The 13474-nt window shown below is 41.0% G+C and overlaps 1 protein-coding gene across 1 annotated transcript in view; it reads left to right on the forward strand.

Moving 5' to 3' along the window:
* Nucleotides 1-12747, forward strand: part of LOC106806934 (NEDD4 family-interacting protein 1-like) — a 23334-nt gene extending 10587 nt beyond the window's left edge. Inside the window, exons 2-7 of the mRNA XM_014809115.1 lie at nucleotides 4265-4439; nucleotides 5609-5733; nucleotides 5868-5949; nucleotides 9785-9909; nucleotides 10617-10674; nucleotides 11005-12747. Of these exons, the coding sequence (XP_014664601.1) occupies nucleotides 4265-4439; nucleotides 5609-5733; nucleotides 5868-5949; nucleotides 9785-9909; nucleotides 10617-10674; nucleotides 11005-11108 (669 nt within the window). The 3' untranslated portion in view covers nucleotides 11109-12747. The remainder of the gene's footprint in view (nucleotides 1-4264; nucleotides 4440-5608; nucleotides 5734-5867; nucleotides 5950-9784; nucleotides 9910-10616; nucleotides 10675-11004) is intronic.
* The last annotated feature ends 727 nt before the right edge of the window (nucleotides 12748-13474 follow it).

Raw genomic sequence — 13474 nt, forward strand, 5'->3', positions numbered from 1 at the left:
GAATAGTTTTATTTGAGATATACAGAGTTATTCATCTAGATCTGCAGAAGTGATAGGTTTTTTGTATGGAAGGGTGTCAGGCTGTATAGACAATCCGTCGCACAGCCTGGTCGGGCTAATGTTCGCCCCTGTGTGCCACAGGCACTTGGGCCGTTTCAATAATAAAATGATGGTTAATAAGCCTACAACTTGTCAGTACTAGACTTGGCAGTATTCATAGTTTGATTTGACCTAATAACTTCACTTCAATACCGTCCAATACACCGCTGCAACACACGTTCCTATAGCGTGCACGCCATTGTGCACAAATACACAGTAGGATACACTCTATCTAGCTCTAGTACTATAGCCCGCGTTCATTAACTGCTGCAGGGCTATAGAACATTTTCAGCTCGATTTCGTAACTGCAACCTGTTACCACCTGTCCCCACGAAAAATGGATCGCAAAACGCAAAATGATCGGGTTTTTTAACACTTATTTATCTACATGGACATCTCACCTATCTTTTTGAACACTTTACACAACTTTACACCATGTATTTATCCTTTTATTCCACAAAGTAAGCACTACTGGCATTTCATTTTGAAACGAAGTGGCGTGCGCACGCGTGACGTTACCAGATATGTACGCAAAACACATGGCAGCTATGGGGCATGTATATACAATACCGGTGATGTCACACGTGCGCACGCCACTTCGTTTCAAAAAGTAATGCCAGTAGTGCTTACTTTGTGGAATAAAAGGATAAATACATGGTGTAAAGTTGTGTAAAGTGTTCAAAAAGATAGGTGAGATGTCCATGTAGATAAATAAGTGTTAAAAAGCCCGATCATTTTGCGTTTTGCGATCCATTTTTCGTGGGGACAGGTGGTAACAGGTTGCAGTTAGGAAATTGAGCTGAAAATGTTCTATTGCCCTGCGGCAGTTAATGAACGCGGGCTATAGTACTAGAGCTACACTCTATCCTACTGTGTATTTGTACACAATGGCGTGCACGCTATAGAAATGTGTGTTGCAGCGGTGTATTGGACGGTATTGAAGTGAAGTTATTAGGTCAAATCAAACTATGAATACTGCCAGATCTAGTACTGACAAGTTGTAGGCTTATTAACCATCATTTTATTATTGAAACGGCCCAAGTGTCTGTGCTGTGTGCTGAATACTTTTTTGCAACAAAGCAAATTTCATGTATATGCGTTTAAAAAAATTATATCAAATAAACCGCTTAATATATATACCTAATTTTTTCAGGAATTATACTTGATGTGTCCTTCTTTCTATTTCTGCAAAAAAAGTTCTGAATTTTTTTTGTTGGGGAGGGGTTTGGCATTATAATATATGACTTTTCAAACAACTACCGGTAGTCAACAACCAAATTCCGCTGTGTGAATTATTGAAATTTATTCTAATTTAAAAATTTGTTCCACAGTAATATTAGAAGATCTCACTCTTGAATATATCATTTGATTTAAGCAGATTTATTATAATAAAATACAGCCTATAATGCTGCAAATAAAGTGCAAACTTACTACAGAGTACACCCAGTACAGGTATATGCTTGCTCCTCGCCCAACAGCAAACTTTGAAGTGTTTACATCTCTAAGGACGGCGCCCGTAGCTATGCTTCAAAAATCTAAAAATTCTCAGAAGATGGAGCCACAGTGTCATACGATCGATTGGTGTACTTAAACATTCTGTATGTGTTTGCATTCGAACGCTACAGAGTCCTGTTGTGACCATGGCAACAAACACCGGTTCCTGCATATCAAGTCATGCACGATGTCCCAGCCACGGCCGAGACCTGCAGTGAAAGGGTTAATACGGCATGCTCTCGCAGCAAAATGCATCTAGATATGCCTACTGTGAGCTGGTCTATATTGCAAAAATTCACTACAACTCTATTGTATTGGCTATTGCTACTTTCATAACATTTCTTCAGCAAACCTGAACAGTCTTACGAAACTAGTACTTTCAATGTTTAGGCCTACTCGGTGTTTACACATCTGGGACATAGCCGAGCAATTGCAGTTTTCATTACTTAAGGTTACTCCCCATGTTTTTGGCAAAATTTTACCGATTTTTCATTTTCAACCTTATTCGATGGCTAACATTGTCACTATGTTCCACCTCTGTACATACTCATTTCTCCATATAACGATACATGTGAACTTTCAGAGCGTTTTGATTGCCACTGATGACGTCAGAGACATGATAGTTGATACAACCATCATATTCACTAAGCCAGTATCATTCAGCATCAACCCTCCTACAGCTGTCATCTGCCAGTGATAGTTGAAATTGCCCCACGACCCAAAATAGCGCTATTCCCTTTGTAACACACCCTGCATTCAGGCGCGCGTTTGTTGACACATAGATTAGTAACGGCATGCAATACATATCGTACTGGCATTTTGCATGAAAGTGCGATGGTGACCTCGTAATTTCTCACAATTTCTCAAAGTGCATAGAACATTTTACCAATTTAGTGGTGTCAGTTATGGATATGTCACAGTAAGTACTAACACTAGTAACACTAACAGTAGATGTTTCACATACGTTCACCCGTTTTGTACACAGGCAGTCGATCATTGTGGAAAATAGAAAAATGCTGATTTCTCCGTTTTGATTTCTGCCAAATGTAGTAGCCAATGTATAAATGGATATTTCTCTGTGATTATACAACTCGGAATAATTTAATTTTACACTCGTTTTAACGGGAACAAATTGCTTTGAAAAAGCGCTTCAGCGGTTGTTATTAAGTGCCTTATTTTATGAGTTATTCATTACTCTTTATTCCCAAAAATTTTCAATTCTAACACAACTTGATTTTTAAGTAGTTTTTTTATTTTTCTTAGTAAATATGAAACTTAAAGAAAAATCCTAATGCACTATTTTGGTACATATTGTGCTTAACTTGTGACGCAAATCTTGATTCCTCACTCTGTGGTAATTGAGAAATATCCAAAATACCATTTTTACATAAAAATTTGAAATTTGTGTAGTACCATAATTAGGTGCTGGAAATTTCATGAAATTTTTTGGCTTGAGCATAGAGATACATCTCATCTATAAATAAAACGTGTGATTCGATTCATTCGTCAATAAACGTCTACGCTTCATTAGAGCAATACCCGTGCAAAAGGTGGAGAGTTTTTTTTTCTATGATAGAACAAGTTATAATTCATTATTTGATGTTTGTTCAGTACAAAATTGTGAAATTTGTTTAAATCGTATGTTATTTATATTACTTATGCAATCAGCAAATAAATATATATTGTGTTTTCTTTCTAGGAACTATTTGTGCTAGCGTAGGCTTACTGTTAGCGTTCTCAGTCGCATCGCTCTGTGTATCTGTACGGCGAAACCTCGTCCGGTGAAGTTTCAAAATAGCATGAAAATAGTCAACTTCGGAGCACATTTCTGGCTCAATAAGAACATTTCATGATGTTTGTATATTGCAAGTATGCTCACAGTAGGCGTATGTAGGCTTATTGTTGAAAGATTCATCTACTTTAATGAAGCATATTTGTAACTCTCGATCATTTGAACCTGATCATTTCTTTCGACATCTAATATCTATTGTCTTCAAAGTGATATCTTTAAGTTTAACTGCTATGTTTCTGTCGTTCCATGTTGGAACTCTCTTCCTTCTTCGGTTAATTGTAAAATTAGAACTATACTGCACTCTGCAGTCTTGATCTATCGATTTGATCAACTTTGTCTCTCTGTCTTCAGCATAGAGAAGAAGTGAGCCTTGTATGTGGCGGCACCCGCCAGTGAGAAACTGTAAATCTTTTCACTAGTCCACTAGGCTAGTAGCCCAGTAGGGCACCCGAAAATTAATTAATTAAAGCTCATAGTTCCTTAGATTTTGCAGACTAATCATTATTATGTTACAAACCTGACAGAGCTGTCTCGTAAGCAGAGACTATCGATGAGTTTTAACTTTAAGTAGTATACAATTTCGCAATGTGAGATCGAGTAACAGGAAAACATGCCCTATTCTTTACGATACTCTAGTCCATAAACAAGAGGTCAGCCCTCAAATGGCACCATGTTCTGCCTACCCGGGAATGACGATACCAAAAGCAAAAGGATCAGTCATGGGATATTTCAGTTACGATTAGTTGATGCTGTCGCATGCTTGGCTTGGCTTTTGAGTAATCTGCATTCTTTAACAATGGGGGCTAGATTCCTAGTACCATTGCACATTTCTAAACTTGCATGTGGCGTGGCTACTATGTTCCTCTGCGATTGTTGCAGTTGCCGACAGAGGAGGAGGAGGCTGGCGAGGGAACTCTGCTAGTTGCTCAGGATGAGCATCAGCAGCAGCAGTGTGACCCTCCTCCCGTCGTCCTGACGTTCTTCGTTCCGCCGAGCAATATTCACTCTACAAGGCTCACGCAGGGACAGCAGGAGGAGACGATTCCCGCCGTTGGTACGTCACCATGCTAGTGATGATGCTTTCATTTAGAAGAACTATATGAGTGAATTACTGTAGAGAAACTAGTTGCAGTAATGTCAACCTGGACACGAGTCTTTTAAAAAGTCTTCTGACAAGATTTTATTAAGCTAAGGTTACATAGTAATTAGATTTAGATTTTGTTTAGATTTTGAAATTTATTTACGCTATCAAAATTTACATGTGTTACATAAATGTTACGATTTTTAAATAAATGCAGCAAGGGAGGGCGAATTGACTATACAAGTCTTGGAGTCAGCCACTCCGCAATATAAGGTTAATTTCTGAAAGTTAAACCATGAAAGACAATACGATAGATAATTACAAAATGATATATGAGCGATGTATAAAAATAAATAAACTATAATTAAACTACATTCAAATGAACCTAAGTCTACATGAACCTGATTTCAGGAATACAAATAAACATATGCAGGTACCAAATATATATAGATGTTAACAGAACAAGAAAAAAAGACGCTCATAGAAGCAAAGCTCAGCAGAAACAAGCCAAAAGAAAAGAATTTAAATACATATAAACTGAGAAAATAATCACTGATCTTGTACAGCATAACAAAATTATAGAAGGCAGAATCAGGAGTAAATCCTGTAAATTCAGCCAATTGGCAAAATTATACTAAAATTGTAGTAGCAAAATAATAGAGCCATTTACTGATTATAATACTGTGGGAGACACACCTGGGACAGTATTTTTCAATTCAATAATTACAGAAATAAACAAAAAGTAGAATTTAAATACATATAAACTTGGAAAATTATCACTGATCTTTGTGCTGCATGATGTACGATAACTGTACACAATATCAAAATGAAAATCGTAATGAAGTCATTATTGTCCAAGCTGGTCATTGTATTTCAAGAATTCTAGAACATGTGCCATTATAATTTGAGATAAAGAATCAACATAAAAAATTCAGTTCAACCCCAGGTATACACACCTTTTAAGCTTGAACATTGAAACTCAAAAGTCCATTGCTCAAATCTATTCTCGTTATTAGTCATTCAGTAATTAGTCGCAAAACAATCACACAGGACATGATTTCCATCTTCGGCAATGAATGATTGTGTCGAAGTGTTGTTAGCTTGTGCTTGTGTTTGATTGTCGCGTCGTCGTGTGTTCACAGGCGATGATGTGCAGCCTCCGCCAGAAGCGATGGCGCCACCAGAGTACGACGTCGCAACGACACTGCCATCTTACGAGGATGTCCAGAAGGAGAAGGAGATGGAGGCCTTGCATGGCCCACAGATGGTAGGTGGTGTGTCCGGTGTCTCCTTTGTAACATTAAAGATGTAGGCGCAGGCCGTTGTATGTTTTTATATAGTAACTGTTAGGTACGAGCAGATACCCTGGTGTTTTCATGATGATCTTTTTGACCTGTGCAGGATGGATGTCAGGATGCAGATTTGCAGCTTGGTTCAGATGCACTCCTTGGAACAGACCTGATGTTCTTCTTTACCTTTATGTGTGAGTAAATGAACGTCTACATGTTTGTATGTTGTAGGGCTAGTATGTTAGTACCATTACAAAATCAGGGTTCGACACTAACGCTAGTCCGTTAGTCCGAGACTAGTAAAAAATCAGAAGGACTAGTAGATTCCCATAGCAGTTAGTCCGGCGGGACTAGTTATATTTTCCCCGTCCCTCACCGTCCCAATTTCCCATCGATTTTACCGGCGGCAGCGTCTCTCATCCAAGATCCAAAGAGCTATATATAACTCGTCCAAATTAACAAGTTTTCCCTGTTAGACGCGCTAGTCCAAGTAGAGTAGACGCTAGCACGCTCTGCACACTCCAAGCATGCTAGAGCCCTACTGCATGCAAACATTGTAAACAATGGGTCTCCAACTCTACCCAGTCTAACGCGATTGATCGCTTGACATAGTGTTACATAGAACAAACGGTTCTGATGTAGAAATGACGCACTAATCATTATAGGCTCGTTCAAGGAGGTATTCACATCGCAACGCCAATCCGCATGCGTGTGTTACTTGAAGGCAGTGCTATACCAATAGTAGTGAAGCTAATAGTAGAGTACATCGCTTATCCAATAGTAAGATTATCTAACATCAAGGTTTTATGTGAAAGTAATTTGACGGCGTCTCCTCTTCCACCTCCAACACAAACGTAAGATCGGAGGATGAAGAAATTAGATGGCAGCGTGTCTATGATAAGACGAAAAGGATCGTGGCGTTCATCAGCGTGAATCGGTACCGTGGCTAGAGATGACCAGCCCAGGGTATCACTATGACTGTGGTGCAAGGCTGTATTGTCTGTAGTTTGTTCACCGCACTAGAAACTATCGTTTGGAACTGTTAAGCGCATGATGCTTTCCGGAGGCACAGAATAGATCCCTAGCAAAAAGAAATGGCAAGACCATGCCCTGTTCGGCGAACACAAGTGGGGCCCAAGTGACCCAGAACTGAGATTGAAATGGTGTGATGGCGGATCAAGACGGTGATGAAAGTGCACACGCACGTGTACGTGCACACGCACGCACACACGTGTACGTGCACGCACGCGCACACGCACGGACGTGCACACGCACTCACGCACGTGTACGTGCACACGCACCCACGCACACGCGCACGTGTACGTGCACACGCACCCACGCACGCGCGCACGTGTACGTGCACATGCACGCACGCACTCACGTGTACGTGCCCACGCACGCACGTGTACGTGCACACGCATGCGCGCACACACGTGTACGTGCCCACGTACGTGTACATGCACATGCAGGCACGTGTACGTGCACACATGTGCATGCACGTACGCACATGTACGTGCATACGCACGCACGTGTACGTGCACACGTACACACACACACACACGTGTACGTGCCTATGCACGCACGCACGTGTACGTACGCACGCACGTGTACGTGCACACGCACGGACGCACGTGTACGTGCACACGCACGCACGCACACACGTGTACGTACACACGCACGCACACACGTGTACTTGCCTATGCGCGCACGCACGTGTACGTGCACACGCACGCACGCAACCACGTGTACGTGCACACGTCACGTGATTGTCCCTCCACGCCCGGGGGATAGCAACACCCATACCGGACAGTGCACGCGCGCCATCTATCCAGCGATTAGTAAATGGCGAACCCCATTAGAAATGCACATGCTATTGGAAAAAACGGCAGGTCCTACACCGATTACGTCAAGCTGTGCCAGCTTGACAAGGCCAAGGGGTTAGATGTCGGCAGCACTTACCTCACTGACAATTAGGCCTGCCAGAGGTTCATTACGGCGATAGCCGATACAAGGCGCCGGGAACAGTTTGTAGCTATAAATGAGGCCAAATTCCTTGCTGTGATAAGTGACGGATCCACAGATTCCTCATCAAAGGAGGCCGAAATTTTATTTTCGAATTAAAATTTTTTTTAATTTTAATTTTAATCTTATGATCCATATCAAAGTTACATGTATTTTATACAATTGAATGTCTTTTACAAAACCTTCCTGGGGACACTCCTTGTACCCTGGGAGAGACCCCCTGTACCCCCTAGCAGAAGGGGGGCTCCACCCTCCTACCCCACCTACCTCCTGGCAAATCACAATTCTCGTCGCTCTGCGCCTAGTAAGAGTCCTTCGGCAGGACTAGTAGAATCTCGGAAGGACTAGTACATTTTTTCTTTTACTAGTCCTGTGGACTAATGAACTAAAATGGTTAGTGTCTAACCCTGAAAATTGAGCCATTTCTTATAGCACCTGTTGAGTTTCATGATTTTCACATGTTACCAATTATATTAACAATTTTCACCTATTGCATGTGTTAACATTTTTGTGATACACCCTCCGTTAAGTGACATGTATTGCCTATAATACACACACTGAATGTAGCATGAAATTCAGATTTTTTGCACCGGCCCAGAGTGCTGGCAACAGCAGTTTTTTTACCAGCCCTCACAAATTATTTTTTTTTTAAAGTAAAGATAAGACTTTCACTGACTTTTGCTTGTCCGAAAAATGTTGTAGTGTGCGGCATCGCGCAGTAGCTGTTGAACAGACTATAATGCAGATCGTGAATGATGTCCGAAGTGTTTTTGTCAATGTCATGTTTCACGCTTGCATTCTCGATTTTATATTTGTAAAATGTTGATAAATTATGGCGTGATATCTTCAGGTAAAACAGTAATGTAGGCTATTTGCTCATTAATGCTATAAATAAAAATGTAGGTACTCGCTAACACGGCTGAAACCACCGGCTCGGAGCGCCGGTGTTTTGCCAAAGTTACTGGCCATCCAAATAATTTACTGGCATATGCCGGTGGGCCAGTGCTAATTTCGCGCCCTGATATTCATGCAACATTATGTTAAAAATATTATGTATACCCCATTATAGTGTGGCATCTCTGTTTTTAACATAATGTAATATTCATACACTCTGTTACAGTGACATCACTGTTTAACACAACATAGTATTCATACACTCTGTTACAGTGACATCACTGTTTAACACAACATAGTATTCATACACTCTGTTACAGTGACATCACTGTTTAACACAACATAGTATTCATACACTCTGTTACAGTGACATCACTGTTTAACACAACATAGTATTCATACACTCTGTTACAGTGGTGTATCCATTTTATGAGACATAACATTCATACACTGTTACACTGGCATGTCCGTTTTATGCGACATAATGTTCTTACACTTTGTTACAGTGGCATGCCCTTTTAATGCGACGTAAATATTCGTAAACACTGTTACAGTAACGTGTCTTTATAACATGACATAACATTAAAGTAATTATTTTAAAGTAAACAGTCTTCAAATATTCTTCCTGGCCGTTCTCGTAATGACTAGTATTGATTGCGTAGCAGCATGTGGCTAAAGTGAGGCTAATATATCATAGAACACCCGTGCATCATTATTTACACAAAAGTATGCAACGGTTGAAATCTGTTTGTTTGTATTGTGTCGATGGGGTTACACAATGATGCCGCTCGTTTCTCGTGAGACCCTATCCCTGTACTTTTACATGTTAACTTGGATTAAGCACGAGATGTTATGCTTGTCTAGAATCACTACATCACTTAATGAGATGCACTTTTGTCTGGTGGCTGCCAATTGCAAGGGAATTGTCTCTAAACAAAGGAATGTGGCTGATTTATTTGCTATTTTATATAACATAACAGCATTAACTCGTGGTAAATTTTATGCTGAAGTCATCAATAACATGTTCGCTATTAGGTGAGGATATATTTCGCTATATTTTTCTCAATTGTGCAGTTATTTATGAAATAATTCCTTTAATGCACTCTGTTACAGTGGCATTCCTCTTCAACTGGATCGGCTTGCTGTTCTCGCTGTGCATTTCACAGACAATCGCTGGTCGCTATGGCGCCCTCGCTGGCTTCGGTCTCTCGCTTATCAAGTGGACCCTTATTGTGAAGGTATCCGTCAATTCATCAACGCTAGTAATAGAAACGCGTATAATGGTGCGGGGGGGGGGGGGGACGGTGGTAAATATTTGTTGACTTCGAGCCGAGATATGATGCATTGTCGGTCAAGGCATCATTTGTGGTTGTAACAAGTATTGGCTTGTTCGATAATTATGAGGTGAATGGTAATTAAGAACCCTGTTGTTGGTGGCTATTGCTCATGCTTGCATGCTGCTAGGTGAAATAGTAGAATCCATGATAAAGTCACACCTGTGTAAGCTGTCACCTGTATAGAACAGATTCCCGACTATGACGGACAGTAGTGATTTTCCTTGACTGACCTTTATCTGCAGGTTTAGTTGTGTGACCTTTGACCTTTGCTATCTGATATTGATTAACCATGTAGGGCCGTAGGCTGAGCAAATTCCTAGGGAGGGGCAAAATTTCATGATTCAACTCTGTAACGATGAGCCACGGGCGTAGCCCTTGATCGATGTCCATAGTGTGGCGGTAGGGATGGGTCTGAGACAAGGTTTTCGCGAATAAGTGACCAAAAAAATAACGTTAGGGTTATTTACGATTATTAGCTATGCTTATTTTTTAATTTTGCTGTAAAAGGGGGCAGCTACCCCCTCCCCCCCCCAGAGGCTACGGCCCTGCCATTGTTTCTGATTGTGACACAAGTCGCGGGTTTTTATGACATTTTCGCTGTATTGCAGCACTCAACGGATCTTGTCAGTGGCAACTACTGGGTCTGGTGGCTGATGATGGTCTGTGGTAAGTTTCCAGACACGTTACAGATAGACCATGTTGTCTGCTGGACAGTGCTGCCACCTGTAGAGACGAAAGGCAGTAGGCGTGGATTGTGCTACCATCTGTTGTCAGAAATTAAATTGCAGTGAATTCGATCCAGTGGTCTTGATTACAATACTCGTTTATCTCATCTTAGCAATAGAATTGTGGGGGAAAGGTGTTAATGAGTGCAGTACGCTGAAAATTGTTCTGCTTGTCTTCTGTTATCTGTATGTATTAATTAATAACTTGATGTGGTAGTGAAGGATGCTTTACAGACTGTACGCATGACGATCACTGATGCATATATTGCAGGCTTCATCATCTTCTTCCGTGGTTGCACCCAGTATCTGCGGGTGAAGCAGCAGTGGGCCAGGCTGACAGCGAACGCTCGTGAACAGTACATCTTCTTCTACTGAGAACTGCTGAATGGCAGACATTCTAAGCACCCGAAGGGTTATGGTTTTTCGGGGCGAGGGTTTTTCCGTGGTGAACAGTGGTGTCGGTGCATGGGAATTGGTTACTAGTAAAGGCTCTCTGTAGATGGTGTAATTTAACTGGGTTATTCAGTCGTGTTGCTACTACATCGGTCACTATCTCTCACCCTCTCCCTCTCCTCTCTCCTTTCTCCCTTGCCCTCTTCCTCTCCTCTCTTCCTCTCCCTCTCTCTCTTCCTCTTCTCTCTCTTTCCTTTTCTCTCTGTCTCTCTCCCACTCCTTCCTGTTTACTCTGTCTTTCTCTCTCCCTTCTCTCTCTCTCTTTCTCTCTCTCTCTCTGTTTCCTAGTTGTAAATTTTCAACAAAAAAGTGCCATTCTTATGTCTAATGTGGCAATGTTTGAAGACCTTTACCTAAATGGGATTTGGAAGGAGTGTGTTGTTTTGCCGTGTAAGGTTAGCAGTATGCATACGTTGGTCGTGAAGCTTCTTTTTAGAGGGAAGTGTGTAGCAGCGATATATTTTAATAGTTTCGGACTGATTTACACAAACGCTTCAGTATTAGGCAGTCGTGTGGCCATGGGTATGTGTGCTTGAGTGTTGTTCGTTTTTGTATAATCGAGTGCATCAAACCTTGGAGCAAAATTACTGGCAGTAAGTGGAGTTTTATGTATTTGATGGAATGGAATTGTGCTGTATAAACTTTCGAGTATGATCTATTCGTTAATGTTATTACACTTCCGCCAAATTTTTGTAATCATGCGTGCGTGGAGATTCTTCTATGATGATGTAGCTAATCTTTGTTGAACGCTTTGTAAACTGTTGCGACCTATACGCAGTCTAGCTTTCGAAATCTTATCCTTCTCGTCTCTCCATCTATAGGTTCCTGATTCCTTGTCTTAGTCGGGCTGTCTTTCGTATGTTATCTGGCTGGAATGAAAGCGCCGTTTGTGTGTAGTTGATGAGCGGTGTCGAATTGTTGGTGATGGCATCGGCCTTCGCTAGGTGTCACTACATGGCTTTTCGTCCTCGTTCATCAAAAATGTTGCGGGAGGTGAGTGGCACGTGTCAGCTCAAATTTGAATGGACGTTTCTGTCGATGTGTTAATTGTCTTTCAGGAGATCATGATTACTATTGTGTGCTCGTCATACGTAGATATAGTCTTTCTCTCTCTCTCTCCACGCCTCTGTCCGTATATAATAGATACTATTCATTGTTTTGTGGTCGTGGGAATCGCATTCTCAGCGGCGTTGGAGAAGTCTTTCGTGTATATTTATAGTCTACTGCAGTAATTTCCCTCGGTTTGCATATCAGTGTTAGACGCGTCACCTCCGATTGGAAGGCAGGGTGGTGGCGATTGCATTTTTAATTGACGTAGGAATTTTCCTCTAGGAATAGGACGCGATGTTATCACATAATCAGGTGTCGGGTGCGAATTAAATTATAGCCATATCACAGGGATGAATTTTCTTTCAGGTGTGTAGCTGATATATTTTTATTGGCGTTATAGAATTATACAAATGTTTCATGTGAAAAATGACGTATATTATTCAATGTTTTTAGCGACGACTTCAAATGAAATTGTTTAAATAATAAATATCGTCGATTTGTTCAGAAACGATGTCAGGATTTCGTTATTTGTTGCGTGGTAGGTTTCTCATTGGAATGTGTTTATTAACATTTATTTATTCTCACTTTATTAGAACCCGAGAATACCAAGTAGAAAATAAGTAGGAAGAAACTAGTGAGGGTAGTAATCATTTTACTGTCAAATGTAAAATTTGCGTGAAATGATGTCACTATGAGGACATTAAATTAGGAATGGTAGAACATGGACTGGTTTCCTACACATGAATATACGCACGCACGCACATACACGCACACAAACGCGCGAGCGCGCGCGCGCACACACACACACACACACACGATACCTCTACTTACAGTGTCTAATTAAAATATCACAAGAGAACCTAACTAAAGAGAAATTTTTCACCACCAATATAATAGCTCCATCAGTTACCACGATATATCGCACAAACGCGACATCTGCATTACATATAATCAAGAGTCCATAATAGATATCTTCTATTATGGACTCTAGATATAATATAGGAGTTTGCTTGACAAGTCATACGTAGACTCGTGTTAGATTAACAGCTCATCTAACGAGCTTGTACACCCGATATAATAATCTTTAAGAGAGAGAAAGAGGGGAGCGATTGAAAGAGAGATGGGAAGAGGTGGGGGGATTCATGATTGAAATGTTTACGGAGTTAAAACTTCAACTATAAACCATCTTGCGGGTAAATGCACGCTGTCAGGCAGAGTGCAGATGTAGAGAGAGAGAG

Source organism: Priapulus caudatus, unplaced genomic scaffold (genome assembly GCF_000485595.1).
Source record: "Priapulus caudatus unplaced genomic scaffold, Priapulus_caudatus-5.0.1 Scaffold186, whole genome shotgun sequence".
Taxonomy (NCBI): Eukaryota; Metazoa; Priapulida; class Priapulimorpha; order Priapulimorphida; family Priapulidae; genus Priapulus; species Priapulus caudatus.